Source organism: Sinohyriopsis cumingii, chromosome 1 (genome assembly GCF_028554795.1).
Source record: "Sinohyriopsis cumingii isolate HCF-2022 chromosome 1, ASM2855479v2, whole genome shotgun sequence".
NCBI classification, from domain to species: Eukaryota; Metazoa; Mollusca; class Bivalvia; order Unionida; family Unionidae; genus Sinohyriopsis; species Sinohyriopsis cumingii.
In genome coordinates, this window is record NC_142961.1 from 41,190,775 (window position 1) to 41,210,132 (window position 19,358).

Genomic DNA, 19,358 nt, shown 5'->3' on the forward strand with positions numbered 1-19,358 from the left:
ACTGGTTAAAAGGAAGTACTCTTATGTCACGTGTTTAGGCTCGAATAAACAGTAACACACGAAAGAGTGAAAACAACAAGCTTTGAAAAGAATGTAATAATTTATTTTCCTGGAAAAATTCTGTTAAAATGAAAAATTATGAACTTAAGGTTTTATAGAAAAAAATCCAAAAATAATCCAAGAATAATCCAAGAATTAAAGTTTAGTAGTCCTAATAACAAAATGTTCTTCTGATTTCAAGTTCGAATCCCGACGAAGAATCCAAGATGGAAGACGATGACGTATGCTGCAATCTGTAGTGTTGAAGTCTACAGTTCCTTGTAGAAACAAGAATTATCACTCCGGTTGTTGATAGCTGAATAAATATTTATGAAAGCTGTCCTTATTCAACAATTTCACATGAGCACACGTATTTTCCAGAACAATAACAAAATTAATCCTTTTGAATCCAAGTAATTTGAAACAACTCCAAACAGCACAACATACAACTTCCAGTGTAACAGCCCAACTTCAGCTGAAAATAATTCTCCAAAACATATGTTATATCGCCTTCTAAAACGTAGACAGGGGGTCACGTGATCATGATATGGAAGCTCATAGAAATTAGGTACTTGTTAAGATACACGTACACCCAGCGTGGCCCTGACAAAAACCAATCATTTTATTCATAGAAATTTAACAAAAGAATTGTTTACATCTTAAACTTGTAGTCCCATCATGACCTCGACAACAACCAATCATTTTAAAATAAAAATTGAACTTGTTTACGTGGTTGCTACTAATTTTTAATTAAGGTCAGGATCTAGATCAACAACTGGTGTTTATAAAACGAACAGTCAAGGTCAAACTATTTTCTGAAAAAAAGTATCATCTCTAGTGAATAAATTTACATCACAATAGCCTGTAATAAAAATATTAAAAAAAATTAAAACTGACAAACAATTAAATTTATATATATATATATATATATATATATATATATATATATATATATATATATATATATATATATATATATATATATATATATATATATATATATATATATATATATTAAATCGAATATACAGTCTTATTTTATTTTGTTTATGCAAATTTGTATTTAACAAAGTGATGTCCTTGTCAGTAGGCTAGTCCTCCTTGCAGGTATAAATATATCCGCAAATGAACGTGCACGATTAAATTTAATACAAATAAAATGCCAACAAAGCTAAGACGTACCATTAGATATGAACCAATAAAAAGTCTATAATTCGTACGTGCCATCAAACTGGGTGTTTAATTTTTTTTTATAGAATCTCATGTCACACTATAAACTACCACTCTGCAGACATCGATGCGATATGACTGAAAAATTGTTAAAGGTACGTTAAAAATCCAAATCACACAACACAAACAGGATTGATACTCTGTTTTAGATAAATCGTCCAAGAAACAACATTATATATAAAAAATACGATCCAGTTTAAAGAATATTTATTACAATTTCTTTTTTTAGAAGTGTTTTTCCATATCTTTTAGGACGTCAGATAAATTACCTGTTGAAACTTGTTAATGAATAAAATTTCATATGAAGATAGACAACACAACAAATGTCAGAGTAACGTTTTGGGTGATGGATTCTATTAATCTTCAAGTGTAAATTCTTCAGGGAGGTTTGACTGAATATGTTTACGAAATATTATTGCATACGTTTGGATACTTTGAAATATGAAAATTTAAATTAAAAAAATAAAATAACAGGTGAACATTTAAGCATACTTTGTTAAAATTTGTTAGACCGATTTAGGAATTGAATAGAGGCATCCTTAGCTACATATTACTCCTTGGACTTGCCATGTGTGGATAATAGACAACTACAAAAAATATTACAAATACAAAAAAAAATATTTTTCGAATATCTGTCTAATGTTAAGATATCTCGGATTTATTTACCAATGAATGTTTTTGAAGTGTTACAAGATCCATGTATCGGAAAGGAAGAACTAGGCAGATGTCGTATCATTCCACTTATACATTTAGGATGCTGGGGTCAAGCGTTGTCAAAGTCATTGAAGGCGTTTTATTCTTGGAGTCACAATATGGTGGGGCTTTTTTCTTCGTTTCTTTTTGAATAAAAGAAAACAAAATATTTCTATTGTCGGGAGTGGGGGGATGGACTCGGCGCGCCGTTTCCTTGAGTAAGTTTTCTTTACGGTTAGATGGTTACATTATTGGTTACATTATATACTGGAAACGTTCAGAATGCATGAGCTTCTTGGACATTGTCTTCTGGGTCGCCCCACTGGGGTTCCGTCTCATAGACCCCTCGGCTACTTGTTTACGCTCCACCTAAACGACACTAAACAATATTTCTGTTTCCGCCCGTTTTCTCTTATTTGTTCAGTGAATACTCTAAATGTACAGATATTTAGTCAGAATTGAAATAGCATTGTCACACTTTCAATTTCTGCCTAGTTTTAGTACTTTTTTCAAAAATTTAAGGCACTTTAAAATTAAGGCAGGCAGAAGGATATATTACGGACAAATTAATCGTGATTTTCTTTCTTAAAATCTGTGTCACTTTTGAACAGTCTAAATCAGCAGTGGGTAGACAATGTCTAAGACATTGATTTGCAGCCATCATGAAGCTATATCCATCTTTCAAAGAAATGAGGGCATTTTAAACTTGACAATTCGATGATGCCTTGCAACTTCCATCCAATCTCTCACCCATTTAGCCTGATACAGGAATTTAGTTTTAAAAAATAACTAAAGAAACAAAAAAATTATATCCTTTCAAATACATAGTAGATTTAAAGTATAAATAAAACAAAATTTACCATAAATTAAATTCCTACAATGGCATCATGCAGAGGAATTTGCAAAACGTTTTCTCCCTTGTACCCTTTACAATGGTGTCTGATTCATATTATTTTTCTTACCTTCACACAGATTCACTCCAATGTCTCTTTTGTACAAGTAATTTTTTTTTCCTTTCTAGATTCATAATGGTACCAAAATATAATCTAGGAGTATAATAGTACTATTTGATAATGTGAATGTGGATGTAAAATTTATCATACCATCTTAGTCTTCAAAAGGGTATTTTACACTGGAAAAATAAAACTTCTATTTTTCATCACATCCAGAACAACTTCGGTCAGCATCATTCTCTTTACTTCCATGGCCTCAGCACACAATAGTCATTGATGTGCTTTTGTGCTCTTAATCACAAACAAATCAATCATTAAAATTACATATGATGTATAAAGCAGTGTCCATGATATATGTGCTGAAGTTTGCAGGATAGACTGAGTTTCTTTCTAATGGTCATTATAAAAATTTAAAGCCCTAAGTCCCAACCCACACCCATTTATGTAAAGCTAGTTTATATTGTATATTTCCTATAAGTAGTAAACGTTAGTACTCTAGTACCCGTGTAAAAAGACTGTGCTCAATTTGCTTATTTTTTGTAAGTAGTAAATGTTTGTACTCTAGACCTCATGTATTAAGACTGTGCTGACTTTGCTTATTTCCTATTAGAAGAAAAATGTTAGTACATGTACTCTAGTACTTTTGTGACAAAAAATACAATACCCATATAAATTATAATTTTATTGTCATAAGAATATGATTCAGGTGTAAAAGAATTATGGGAGATGATTTTGCAGAACTATGTAATACTCCTGTCAATTTGTTTCAGTGTCTTTAAAGAGAGAAGGAAGATATATAAATAAAAACAAATTTCCTTATGTTCTAAATACTTTTATTCACAAAAGAAATATACATATAAATTGTTATATAAATTTTATCAGAATGAAATGCAGATGTACAAGATCACAGAAAATCTTGGTCAACTCAATGACCATTGTAAAGCAAATCTAAATCAAGAAATAATGTGGATTACCTACTATAGTGAAAAAGACAGAATTAAAACAAATAGGTAAATGCAGCAACTTCTGTAGCAACCATGTAATCTTTGACTAATGGGAAACAAGTGAATAAATGCATCCTTTTTTAATTAACACATTTACAAAAAAGATTAGAATTCATTTAAATAATTAACTGAAAGAATTCTAAATAAAATAGTTTTCTTTTTTAAACGAGCTGGAAAAGGGCAGTGCAGCAAACAAAGTGCTCTGAGAATAACATTTTGCCCAAATAAAACTATCACTAAATCAGCACCTGATACAAGAAGATAAACTTATTCCCATATTACATTTCCAAAACACTTATTGTATTAAAACAAAGTACTGAAAGACTAAATTATTTTAAGAAAAATGCTAACAGATCTTTAAAGGGGTCCTTTTATTCCAGGCACAAAAAAAATTGTTGTTTTACCTTAAAATAAATATACTGTTGGATTTACATTCTCCCCAAAAGAGATCTTTAAAAAAAATCTTAAATAGTCTTTTCTTTAACCGTAAACTAATGTGAATAACAATGTTTCTAGTAACAAAATCATTAAAGACTATCCACTTCAAGTGTCTCAAATATAATCATCAAAGACTATCCACTCCAAGTGTCTCAAATATAATCATTAAAGACTATCCACTTCAAGTGTCTCAAATATAATCATTAAAGACTATCCACTTCAAGTGTCTCAAATATAATCATCAAAGACTATCCACTTCAAGTGTCTCAAATATAATCATTAAAGACTATCCACTTCAAGTGTCTCAAATATAATAACTCTGTTTCTAAACTTATCTGTGAAAATAGTTCAAAATCATATCAGATTCAGTATTTGCAAAGAAAAGAAAAGACAATTACAAGAGTTTTGGCATTATGCAGCATGACCAAGATAATACTTTATCAGGGTAAGTTGCACCTCCTACCAATAACATATAGTATGATCCATCAGTTAACCAAGTTATACCCAATCCACTTTTATAATGGACCTTTTAAGCATTATCAACATAGAAACTGTGTTAAACAAAGTGTTAAACAAAGTTGTGAAAATTGGTTAAGTAAATGCAGATAGATAAATTTTAAATGCAAGTGACATAGAAAATAAGAGTTATCAAAAGTTAAGGATATAATTTCATAGAAATATAAATATACATTTTATGTATATTGCCAATGACAAAATACACATAAATTCATTAACGAAAATTCCGCTGTAAAATCTGGTGAGCTCTAACGCTGTATTCTGAAAACATTTGAGCAAGAAATGTAAGCTGAAGCTTAAAACCTTAAACTTGTATACAATATATCAACATCAATAAAATTTAGCATGTTGATAGTCTTGACTCAAATTAAGACAATCCTTAATGTTGAGTTTCATACCTTAAATGTTTTGATAATACAGGACCAGGTATCCATCCAGTTGCAATAGAAACTCAAAGTATGATTCATAAATATTTTTTTGTTAGTGAATATCTGTCAAAATAATAATGTACAATTAATAATTCACAAATGCATAATTTTTATAAAAAATATTATATAATTTTTTATTTATAAAAAATTATTAAGTGTATGGTAGTTTTGAGGTTCTTCTTAACAGAGAATCATGCAATAATCAAAAACTATAAACTTCATTTTTTTCCCCTATGTTTCCTTTTTTGTTCCCAAACTGAACACCTAGTTGTAATGTATATGCAGGACTCATGAAGAAAATATCTTCAGTGCAGAAGCTAGGCAAAAATGTGCAAATTAAAAATGATATTGTGGTGTATTTGTTACACAAATTTTACCCCTCTAAATACCTACCACAGTAAATTTCAACCGTATCTTCCAAAAATCAATGAAGGATATGCAAAGCAAATATTAAACAGACTCACTGGGAGATCAAACTGAAACAATTTTTAAGCAAATACTAATAATGTAAAAATTAGTACAAAGTGCAAGCACCTGTTTGTATGAATTTAGAAAATTTACTGTAAATTTATCTCCCTTTTTTATTGCATGTGGTTATTTATCACAGACAAACATAAATCTGGAACTAAATCACAAACAGCACAATGACAAAAATGCAAAGAGCTTGGATTAATACATAAAGTGTTTATTTATGCAGCTGATTCTATGGAGTGCATCGGCGGAAGTTTGGTAGAAGATGATGGTCTTGAACCTAGTTCTATCTCATGCATCTGGGTCCTGAGTCTCTTGATTTCCAGCTTCTGCATCTCCACCATTTTTCTGTTTTCTTCGAGCTCCTTTTCGAAAATGGCCGTAGGACCCTTTGCTGTGATTGCAGCAAGAGCCTGGGTGTCACCTTTGTTGGTCTTGCTATGGAGACCAAGGGCTGCCTCCAAATCATGAATCTGGGTTCTTGCGATCTTCAATTCCTTCCGCAGATCATTGATTTCCTTAATAAGGGATACATTTTCCTGGAATGAAAGAAAATATTCCTTGAAAAAAATATTCCAGTACAATTCACTTGCTACATTTTGCTTAAACCTTTTAGTTTTTAATTATTTATCAATATGTCTTGAAAAACAAATAAAAACAAGTGCATAAAGGTAAACAAAAAAATATAACATTTTGTCAGGCAGGTTTAGATTTTCCTGACTTGATGAAATGTGATATTTGTGTCCTATATTACTTATTATGTATTTATGGTAAATATTTAACCATTGTTTATGCTTAAATTAGAGTATTCACACATGTGAGTAGACTACTATGATAAAGGATGTCTCTAGCTTATCCCATCACCCATTTAAATCTCTTATTTATTCAAAATTATTCCAGTCCTACCAACTTATATCGACATCACTTATGTAGGCAGGCCACCTATTTCGACAAAAGAGCAAAGTCCTGGTCCCTTCATCTACTATTACTACCAAAACTGTCATGCTTATTTTCATGTCGAGATAAAAAATAAACGTACATGTCGACAGAAGCATTTGGTCCCAGCTTGAACAAATCCTTTGTTTTCTAATCATTTATGTTGACAAGCTGCCAGTTCTGACCCATACTTTGTTCAACAATTAGCTGATCTTGCCACCAGGCTTTAATTCTCTTGCCTAATCATTTATGTCGATCAGCTGCCAGTTCCGATCCAAACTTTGTTCAATATTTAGTTGATCTTGCTGCCAGGCTTTAATTTTCCCACCTAATCATTTATGTCGGCAAGCGGCCAGATCCGACCTGTACTTTATTCAACAATTAGTTGATCTTGCTGCCAGGCTTTAATGTCGCAGTCAGAAGAAGAAGAAAATAGGCTTTTGTTTGGTCCTTGATAAATTAAATTAAATTTTATTGTAATTTTATGCATTAATTATGCTATAGATAATAATCTCAATTACATCTTTTATGCAAACTGACAGTTGAGTTTTAGAAGAACTTCCCAAATTCAACCCAGACTTTACTATATTGAGAAGTTCTGGCAGGTGGTCAGCAACCTGACCTACAACCAGGAAACAATTTAAACTACTTTGTGGACCACAGCAGAGTTGTACTAATACTGCCACATTCCAGTGCTGATGCTGAAAGGGCATTTTCTATTCTGATGAAAATTCAGGCTTACTTCAAAGGAAACCTGGATCCAGTAACAACACATTATGTACTAGGTACAGTGTGACCTTGCTACAACACGGTAGTTGGAAGCCACAGAACCTGACCATGTTATAGACCAAACCGTGTTATAAGCAACCAGGTCAGTTACTGAAGAAAATGATGCATGTACCCGAAAAAATTTGCAGGGGGGTTAGGTAATAAATGTGGTCGGTAAAATATGTGTGTCATCGGCACAGTTACCATCTTAAATCAATGTATATTAAATGAGAAATACACCTATAGTGAAAACAGAGAAGGCAGATATACTAGTTTACTTTATTTAGAGAACCACGAATTGGTACATATATGTGAATACTGTTTATATATACATGTCTAATGTATAGCATAAACAGAGTATCAACACTGTGTACTCACCCGCAAATCTCATCATATACATTGAATCCACAATGCAAGTGATTCCAGTGAAAATATGCACACACACAAATTTAAAATATTCAATAATTTTGTCACAGGTCATAATGGGTTGAATTCAGTGGAAAAACAAAACAAAATCACATAATGACGAAGTACATTTACTTTTCAGTACGTCCCAAGAAGGTAAAGGTTAGTTTGCGTTTTAAGCCGCCATTGGTAGCGTTCATAAACATAAACTTTTTCCTTGCAAAAAGGAAACTTTCATGACACAGGTAACATGTTCCAGTCACACTGGAAAATGCAAAAATCCATCAGATTCCATTATTTTTATTTAAGTTTGGTACTGACTTCCTTCGGAGAAAAGTTCTTTGTTTTTAAGATTGTAGTTGGCTTTCTTTGATGAAGGGTACATGTGTTATTGAAGTCACTTCTAAAGGACAGCTCTGGAGAACTAAAAAATGTCCATTTCTTATTGTGGCAGCAACATCAAATAATTGTATTGCATGATTGCGACTGATTTTTTTTCTTCCATTTGCTGAGTACGTTTTCATAATAGTCGGTGCTTCAAAGGTAATCTGTTTCCATTGAAATTTCAGCAAACTATTTTATCTGAGTACATTTTTTAAAGGGAATTGGCCATCATTTGGTCTATTCTAGTTACTGCTCCTCCCTGCCTATTGAATAAATGAATAAGTAAGATGTGTGTTTTTTCTTTTCTTTTTGTTTTTTTAAACATTTGTGGTAGCAGCATGATGCTCCCTTCCATGCATGCGTCAGAAATTTAACAAAGGGTCAATGGTTGATAGAGATACAGGTGTTCTGGTCTGATGACAGGGATTATTACAGAAAATGTGGGTGTTCTGAAGGATTTAATTCTGAGTGAAGAGAAGAGGAATTTTACTTACCATTTACACACAAATGCCAGTCTATGTAAATATATTAATTACTAGGGAGCAGCAGAAAATGTGACGAAAGATAGATTATGAGATAATGCCTTGTCCGGTTGATTTCTGTTACCAGAAATGTCAACAACAAAAAAGTGGATATCTCACAACATACAGTACTCAGGCTACATGTCAAGATAAGCAGATTATGATATAACAATGCATTGTTTAGATGGTTTGTCAATATGGACAAAGAATTTGTTTATGTAACAAAAGATAAATTTCAGTGCAATTTATATCCAGTTTGCAGCTTCATGTCATGGGGCCTCTGAATTTCTCCACTCCAAACCAATGGTTGTAAATAGAAGTTTAAACAGCGAACAATGTCACCAATAAAAAAATAAACTTGTTGCACGTTATTTTTCGTACTTTTAAGAAGAAAATACTACTTTTTTGTGTATGAGAAAAATACATTTAAAATTTCAGGAGCCATGCCATGATCGACTTGTATTGTTCATACACAATCTCTTCACCAAAATGATAATAAACATTTTATTTTTTTTCGTACTTTTATGAAAGATTTTTTTTTTTGTGTATGAGAAAAATACATGCATATGAAATTTTAGGAGTCACACCACAACCGTGTTATATCCGAATTTGTGTTATAATGGAGTGTGCTATAGCAGGGTCACACTGTATTAATCAACAATGATGGGGATGCTACAAACATAATCCATGCAATGATTCAGTGAAAAATTCTAAAAACACTTGAGGTTCATATAAGGATAGTATGAAAGTTAACAAGTCACCATGTGTACATTTAATACGAAAAAATGTAAGTTTGTTCAATAGTTAATCTTTTTGTTGATTCACATTCTAAAACTTGGGTCAATGAAATTCCTCCAATTCTGAAGTCAAAACTCCTGACCAATTTTTTCAAAATCTACTAATCTGTCTTGACCTGACCCATATTTTCTATCACACATAAAAGCATCAGTATAACTATCTGTGCATTTGTAACCCATCTAGAATTGACAAACTTTGTATGATATAAAAAAAAAGATTTTTTCTGTATTAAACAAAGAAATCTTCACAACTTAATTTTAATATTTATTGGAATTTACAACTGAAATTTCTCTCAAAGCACGCTTCTATCTCTCTCACAATGATTTAATGTATATACAGATTTAAAAGATACATAGAATTATCAGAAATGAATAATCTAATCAAGATTTTAAAAGCACTTTTAATCAAACTGAAGTGATGCTGTAAAGCACCTGAATAGCATAGAGTGTCATTTTTGGGTTTCTCACATTAATGTCCTCCATTTCTAAAATGGTTAAGTTAATACATGGATGACCACACTTGCCTCACATCAACTACAATCTACCATAACAACTCACCTGCATGATCCTAACATTGTCAGCCCTGTGGATCTCAGAATCTTTGGTCAACTTCTTCCTGAGGGAAGCTACAGATCTCTCCAGATGTTCACGCTGGCGGCTGTACTCCTTTTGAATGTCAGCATCCACGCTCGCTGACTCCGTCTGAAAGAAGCAAATGTCATGAGAATCACTTAAGGGTTTTGGTGACTTAAAAAATTCATTTTTCCAATATAAATTATGAATCAAAGAGCTTTGTTGACAATATATGTTTAACATAATTTTTTATGAACTATTCCCAACCATATTCATGTGTGTTGTCTTGTGTCCTGGAGTTTTTTCCCCTACTTTCATTGAAATCATCTTTTGAAGCCATTATTCAAAACATTTAATATATATGCATGGTCAAATATTATTATAGAATTATTAAAATGTATCACAAAATTTATCATCCATACTCACTTAAAAGTCAAATTAAACTGCCACTGCATAATGTGCTGGCAGATCTTACTATTTGCAATTTGTTAGGAGTAATCAAAAGAACAAACAATACAGATTGTTATCTGCTGGTGTATTATGTGCTGGCAGATCAGTATCTATGTTGTTTGCAGCTGGTCTCAATTTATAACTAAGTAGATACAGTACATAAGGTTTCTGTGGAACACTCTGTCTCACTGTCTCTGCTGTTGGAACAGTGAACCCATATTTCTTAGATTTGCAAGTAAAACAAATATAATACACATCTGTTGACTTTCTAGGTCAAATCCCTCAAATATCATGACAGAGATGGAAAATGATAGTGTGCTGTTATTCTATGAATTTATGCATCAGAGCTCAAAAGATATTTACAACAGTAAAACATCGATTTATCCAGACCCATCTGCAGATATTGATTGCAGTAAGATAATCAGTTGTCTGGATAATCTGATTCTGGTACACACAGAAAAAGAGAACTGTGAATGGAAGTATCCAGATCAAAGGGGGATATATATACATGTGACTGTATATGTATCAGTAATTTGATAATGTAATGTAGGCTGTTGACATGTTTTGCAGAAGAAAAAAATTCCTCCTTAAAATGTGATACAATATTATTATTACAACATTTCTGAGGCAAATATCTTTGCCAATGGTTCCAAGTTTAGTTCAATCTTTAAAAATGAATGGAATCCACACATCTTATATAATACAGTGGTTACTCCATTTTTTTAAGGTTACGTGTTACACCTAAATCTTGTATGAATGAGTTTCGCTTTATTTTGTTATTTACACAGAATTGATTTATAGCCTTACAATATCTTCTTGAACATGTTTCTGATAGAGGGCTTTGATGCTTTCCTTCAGCATCTTGGGGTCCTGGATGTACCCTACACAGTTGTGCAAATCTGTCTTGAAGCGCTTCACCACAGCCTCAACATCACGCACCTGAATGATACAAAAAACACAAGCAGTTTTAGTTTCATTCCTACTTATTCAGTGATGTGGTCAAATATTCCATTTTAGCACACTGATAATTTAATACAATAGGTTTATTTGTAGAGTCTATTTGAATTCATAACAAAGTTATACACAAAACAATTTATTACCAAAGTGTATACTTATCCTTGTCATCTTTACAACTTTGAAGCTGCTGTTCTCCAATTTACAAGTCACAGTTATTTCAAAATAGACCTATCTTTAGCTTTAAGATGCTTATATATTAATTTATCATAGGTACTTTTTTCAAGGTCAGTGACTGGATAAAAAAACAACTTTAAAAACTAGCTTCACATTTGAGAGAAAAGAATCATTTATACCGATACAACTATGGTCACAATATGATCAATATAACACATATGGTTACTGTATAACAGGATTTTACCAGTAACAATATTACCTACAGATCAACACTGCAAAATGTATTTGTGGCTAGTAACTTTTGTGGTATGATGATTCTAATGTGTAATTATAGATTGTTGATGAACTGAATATAAAGTTTTATTAACTAGTAAACCTCATATTGACTGGTGTAAAGTTGAGGTCATTTATGATAGGTTTACTTACTCAATAAAATACTTTATGTTCAACAAAACAAAGGTCTACAATTGTTTTATTACATCATTTAGAGAACAAAAGTGCAATTTATTTTACTTCAGAATTTGTACAAATGACATTTCAACTAACATGACACTAAACACTTAACTTTATGATGTTACAAAAAAGTCAGTGATGCCATACCCATGTGATATAAACATGATCATGTGACATAAAGAAATATCACATATCAGATAAAACTGTACCATCCAATCCCAAACAATCTCTCACAGGAATGATGTATTCTGATTACCAAGTTTACGAATCTTACAATGCAGTTCCTGACAAATAACAAAGTCTGAATATGTTGTAACCATGACAGCAAAATACATGAAATAAACATGCCTCCTTGCAGACAGTTACATTACTATCCCAATTTGAAAGAAAGCTTTCATCTATATAATAATAATGGAGGAAAAACATTCATAACAAACCATTAATGCACATGTCTCTATGTAGTTCCCATGAATGAAAGAGTCATTACCAATGGTAAGTAAATTTGATACATCAGTCAATCTTTGATTCCATACAACAGCACTAAGAATAAAACACTTTTAAATTTTTGTTAACATTTTTATAAAAATAATTATCATCTAAATGATTTTTGACACCGGCTTAACAGCATGTGAAGAATGTTATCAATAAAACGAGGTCATTTATTTCCAACAATCACAAGTAATTCAAATAATGTATCAGGCCATAGCCAGCTGCTGAGAAAACTACATGAAAACTGATCAAACATGTGCATACTCAATAACTAAGTTCAAACTTTAAACCTGAAACAATCACACCTATCATTATGAGTGATTCTCCAGTTTTATATTTTCACTAAGCTGTGATTTAACTGTTGGCACAACAAGACAGACACTAATAGAATCTGATGTCAATGTTTAGACATCACCTTTCATTTAGGTCCAAGGAAGACAATTTTCCATACATCTTATTTTAGGATTTTAAAAATGTATTTTAAAAAAATATCTGATTTGTTTATATACCAAATGACTGCCAAGTTTCCTTAAGCTATTTAACTCAAATCCTGTTCTTCTATATTGTGTAATAAGACCCAATGACATCATAACAAATTTCATGATATTGTAGAAGGCAAAGAAGCAATGTTCAAGGCATCTGCGGGTACGAAAAGTTATTTCACTATACTATTCTGTGTGTTTTACTGAATAAAATCTTTTTTCATCATGTGATAAATAGAATTTACATTAACATTCATCGTATATGAGGTTTATGAAATTCACTGAATAATTTCAAATTTCCTTTCACTTGTAATATGCAAAAAAAATTATTCAACCTGCTTTATAAATTTCTTTCTAAAGGAGCACTTATACAAGATTCCCATATGTAACTTTCTATTTCTTGTACACTAGATATATCTGTAATAACTTTTATTATACCCTCTGTCTCTCCTGGTGCATTTCTTTGTCAGTGGCCTTGAGTTTCTGGCGGAGCTCTGTGATATTCAGCTCCAACTGTGTGTTCTGTTTGTTAAATCGCTCCAACTCACTCTCCATCTGCATAGAAAATTTTGTATCATCTCATAAAACTGAAACGCTTTCACATTGTTAAATTAAAAAGGAGCAAATTTTTATTTAAGATTTTTGGATGCTTGCAAATTAAATGATAAGTATAACTAATAATTCTTGGCATGCATATATTTCCAAACATTTTGAGTCTAAATTATACACTTGATCAGAGTATCATTTGTTCAGTTTAGATCGCTAATATTAGTGTTATGGAAGACTTCTTTCAAAGTGCTAAAGGAACTGTGATATGTCGTGTGAAATGCTGTTCATATTCAGTCTCACACTATTAGTAGCCATGCTAATTTTAGCTGCCTGACAACTGTGCAATGATAAATTTATGGAAGGGATTTTGATATTAGCGCTGGTCATAAGAATTGTTGTCCCTTACACAGAGTGAAAGATTGATGCAGATTAATCGAAATGTACAAAATGAACAAAATATATCTAATGTTTGCATATAAGATCCATTTTCATTATTGAGGGGGAACTTATAAGACTGCAAGTGATCAGGCAACATGAGAAAGAAAGAGAGAGAAAGAAAAATAGAGTGAAAGTGTGTGTGCGTGAGACAAAGACAGAGAACAATGAAAAGCAAAATGAAGTAAAACTTTTGATATATTTAATTACAATTAGTCAATGATGTATTAGGAATACAGCATTTGTCCAAGTCATGTAAGAATATAAATTTCCATTTTCAATAATTGGTTATTTGCTGCTTTTGAGCAAATGTATGGTGATCATACATCTCCAATTTGTTGCCAGTTTTGTAGAATATATTGTTGTGAGGCAGCACCCTGACTTGGGTTTTGGTCGAGGTACGGAACTTTTTAAAGTTAGTTTTTAGCTTTAAGTAATAACTTTGGGGAATTTAGTACTGGAGAATTAGTGGGCTGTACAAGTGGCTGAAGCAAAGGTGGACTGGGATGAGAGACTTGCTAGTAATAACTTTGTTACTTTCAGTATTTGGGAACTATATAATCACTCTCACATTAGCTGCTTTTTTATATTTGTATCGCTATCACATGATCTTAAAGTAACGTATCAAGTTTTTCTTTGATTGCATTGTTAATTTAGTGATAAAAGGGAATTTCAGTCAATATAATTATCCTTAAATTGTTTTATAACATGCAAAGAATAAGAGTTTATCTTGTGCTTGGGATGTTGTTTTGTATAATTCAAGGCCACAGAGAACAGCCAACATCACGCTTACAATAACCACTGCTAGTCATCTGTGGATAACATCAATTTGTTGGTTTTTAGGTTTACTGTCATCTTACCTTTAAGGTATTGCCTCTTTTTACATTGTAGGGACTCTGCATTTAGATTTGCTGGTTTTTAGGTTTATTGTCATCTTACCTTTGAGGTATTGCCTCTTTTTACATTGTAGGGACTCCAACGAATAAATTCATTAAAGTCTTAGAGATGCATGACTAGTCTGTCAAATTTGTCTTTACTGACAAGTCTGTCAAATTTCTTTTTACTGACAAGTCTGTCAAATTTGTCTTTACTAACAGTTTTACTAAAAATTTTAAGTTTTTAGGCTCAAAATTTTCCAAATTTATAATCAGATATTCCATGTTTTAGGGTTCATATATAAAATACAAATGAACTATTTTCAATTTGAAAGGAGCTGACTTTTGAACAGAGCATAATTAGAATAATTATGACAGAACTTACCACTATACTCATTTTCAATCTTTTCATTACCAAACAAATAGTAATTATTTTACTTGTGTCATAATTTTATCTGAAATGAACATTTATGTAAGGTAACTTCTATTATTCTAACTGTAAATTTATGAAATCAACTCAGCAGTCACTGCCTCATTCATTTTTCTTACATTTCAAAGCTGTCCCTTACCTCCTGAATCTGCTCTTTCATATTCTTAATATCGTTCTCTCTGGGCTCTATCTGTTTCTTTAGTTCCTTGATCTTGTAGTCCAGAACAAATTTAAACTTCTCTAACTCTTGATTCTTCTTTTTCAGGTCATAAATTCTCTTCTCCTGCAAAGGTACAAATTTGAGACTAATGATGCCACAATGAAGGCATGAGCTTGTGTTTTAAACATATCTGACCAATTCCTACAGTTGTCATAACATCAATTCATTAGCATAGGCTCTTCAATGAAATTAGGATTTTCCTTTTGAAAAGAATACAATGTACCATAGATACTTGTATATAAATCAAGTCAAACTACAAACAACATAGACCCTTATCTGCCATTACATAATGCATAGGCAGATCAGGGTCTTTGTTGTTTGTTCTGCTGATTACTATCAACAAACTGCATAGACCCAGATATGCCAGCACATTATGTGACTTCAGATCTGGGTCTGTGCTGTCTGCAGTTGGACTTTACTAATAACGGGTACAGATGGTAAGTAAATCAGGCGGCATGGGTTAATTTTCATGCCCTAACATTATAAAGCTATTAAGCTATCCAGGATATAAATAAAATCAATACAAAAAATATGTTAGCTCAAAACTAAATTGTGTAAGTAGTGAAAGCTGGTCCTGAAGCTGGAAAAACCCCACTCTAGACTTACTTTGTCCTGTATGGTGTCATCTCTCTCATGGATCTCTTTATTTAGGCCCTCTATGTCCTTCTGTAGGTTCCGGATCATGTTATTCAGCTTGGAATTCTCAGCCTGCAGTTTTCTGATCTCCTCTTTATGATCATCAATGTCCTTTTGCAGACTGGTGAACTGAAAGACACGAGGACATGAAAATTGATTTTACATCATTTTCTTAAAGCATCAAAGTTGTAAGTGCGCAGTTTGTACCTTGGTGATCTCAGAGTCAGTCCAAAGTTCTGACAAGTACCTGCGTACATGATTTCCCATAAGAGGTTGTGTGTGTGTGTGTGTGATTTGGATTTTTAATGTAGCTTTAACAACTTTTCAGTCATACTGCTACAATGTCTGCAGTGTGGCAGTTTATAGTGATGTCTAGCACTGGGGCATCATGCCGCAGACATGTAGTATGATGTCCCACCCAGACACATTATCTTGACACTAGGCTGATAAATTCTAACACTAACCTATTAATTCTAAGCACCAAGTGAGGTAGCTGTTAGTACTATTTTCATAAGCCTTTGCTATGACTCAGCCAGGGATCGAACCCATGACCTCCTGCATCTGAGGCAGGCACTCTAAGCACTAGGCCACTGAAGTGGTAAAGAGGTTGGTAGCTTACTCCAGATCTCCTCATTTTTTTCTACTTCTATGACCATTTAATGCCAACATCTGAAAATTCTTTGTATAACTTCTTACCACTTGCTTTTCTATCAAGACAGAATCAAGTGCAAAACTTTAAAATTATTTTCAAATTAAACAAATATATAAATAGAGATTATATATACATATATATAAAATATATCCAACGATTTCAATCTTTCATTAAGCAAGCAAAAAACTGATGTTGCTAAACTATTGTCATACAATTGTGTGATGATGATAAATTATTTTGCAAATATTAAGCAATCTGATGCAAGATACACTATCAAACAACATGGAATCTGTAGCCATACTTGTGCTTATTCGTCAATTTTTCTACTTACATATAACATGAAGAACTGGACTTACCATATATACTCACTTAAAAGGCAATTCAATCTGCAAACAACAAAGATTCTGATGTGCTGTAACATAATGCACCTGCGGAATATATTTGTTCTACTGATTACTCTTAAGAAACTGAACTAAACTAGATCTGCCAGTTCATTATGCGACAGCAGATCTGGGTATGTGTAGTTTGCAGTAGGACTCATCTTATAAGTGAGTATTTAGGTTAGTATCTTTGGAGTATTATATTAGCAAAAAATGATATATATTTCATCAAATAATGACAATTTTACCTTCTTCTTCATGATTCCAGTTTCCCCTTTGAGCCTCATATTAGCCTCTTTTTCATTTCTGAGTGATCTCTCATACTTGTTCTTAATATCCAGAATCTCACGATCTGCATCTTCCTCAATCTGTTTCTTGGTCTCATCATACTCACGATTTTGTTGACGAGCTTCATCATTAGACTGGAAAGATTTTAAAAAACTCAACTAAAATTAATTGATTTATTTTAGTACATTTTTTGTGCTTTTGCAAACAATGATATTTCAATTGGTACTTAAATTTGCGGACTAGGAATATGGAGTCTTAGTATCTGTACAGAATTATTGTTTTTAACTGAGTTTTTAAATATGTGGTCTGACTAGCAACCACAAAATTCATATAAATTGGCATCCAGCAAACAAAAGTGAATTTGCTTAAATACTCAGTAAATTCATTGTTTGGGATGGATGGAGAGTGGAGGACTTTGGTTAAATATATTTTGGGAACAGTTACCTGGTATGGGTGTTTACGGCTTTGTTGAAAGCAAAGTAACTTACTCGTGGAAACCTTATAACTTTCTCCCTTCATCACCACCAGATTACAGATTATGGCACTTCCCATGTAACAAGACCATTCATAAAAACGCGATTTCTTGTTTAAGGCCTTTAATTATAACACAGTTTCTTGTATAAGGCCCTTCATTATAACACAGTTCCTTGTTTAAGGCCTTTCATTATAACTCAGTTTGCTGTATAAGGCCCTTCAATATAACTCAGTTCCTTGTAGAAGGCAGGTATAGTCATGGATCCCATTGCAATATTTTGTATTAAAATGATATGTATGGTGTACTTCATTATGAGGTTGTCTCACTATAAGGCTTTTCATTATAACTCAATTCCTTGTACAAAGCCTTTCATTATAACTCAATTCCTTGTACAAGGCCCTTCATTATAATACAGCTCCTTGTAGAAGGCCTTTCATTATAACTCAGTTCCTTGTACAAGGTCCTTAATTATAACACAGTTCCTTGTTTAAGGCCCTTCATTATAACACAGCTTCTTGTATAAGGCCCTTCATTATAGCTGTACACTCTATGACTCCCAGTGTTATGAGGGAAAACTGTATAATGATGATACATAGTTTGCTGTGTTCAAACATTTGTTAAAGCACAAGGAAAGATTTTAAACCCGAGGGCAGGGTGGGGTGGAGGTTTGGAAATGTTTAATGAGTTAATGTTTATGAACCAAAACATGATACCTGACCCTACTAGAAAAGCTGTGTGCATTGCATGTAATAATATGACAAATACAAAACAATACGTAATAATATACACTATGATGTTGGAATAAAAATCATCAGCATGAAACATGAAGATATAATATTACAACACTAATATTTTAATTTTCAGAATAAATGAAAGAATTTTAGTTGCAGATCCTTTGCATGTTTTCGCTTGCTGCCATTTTGTTCAAAGTTCACACATAGAAATGACAGGTGTACTTCTCTGTGCAAAGTGCATTCAAGGAATCATACTCATGATGTTTGAAAGTCAAAGAAAATTTATGAACACTCCTCTCAAATTCAGCATTAACTAATATTCTGCACATTTTACATCCTTGTCTGCCAATAATGTGTCTTTATTATCACTACCCATCCTTTATTCATATAACAGTATCAGAGGTATTTTAGCAATGGTCACATAGACATGTTCTTTGTTGCTCCTGACAGCAACAAAAAAAATTATCACTACTGAGAAAGTTTTTGTAGGGTGAACTTATTTTCAGCTCTAAAGAGCCCAACA

General features: G+C 32.3%; 1 protein-coding gene across 1 annotated transcript in view; it reads right to left on the reverse strand.

The window, feature by feature from the left end:
- Window positions 1-3,726: 3,726 nt before the first annotated feature.
- The window catches only part of LOC149806768 (cilia- and flagella-associated protein 57-like), a 34,141-nt gene continuing 18,509 nt past the window's right edge, over window positions 3,727-19,358 (reverse strand). The window contains exons 13-19 of the mRNA XM_089957283.1: window positions 17,587-17,760; window positions 16,277-16,435; window positions 15,590-15,733; window positions 13,600-13,716; window positions 11,414-11,545; window positions 10,142-10,285; window positions 3,727-6,311 (exon numbers count right to left, since the gene is read on the reverse strand). Of these exons, the coding sequence (XP_089813409.1) occupies window positions 5,991-6,311; window positions 10,142-10,285; window positions 11,414-11,545; window positions 13,600-13,716; window positions 15,590-15,733; window positions 16,277-16,435; window positions 17,587-17,760 (1,191 nt within the window). The 3' untranslated portion in view covers window positions 3,727-5,990. The remainder of the gene's footprint in view (window positions 6,312-10,141; window positions 10,286-11,413; window positions 11,546-13,599; window positions 13,717-15,589; window positions 15,734-16,276; window positions 16,436-17,586; window positions 17,761-19,358) is intronic.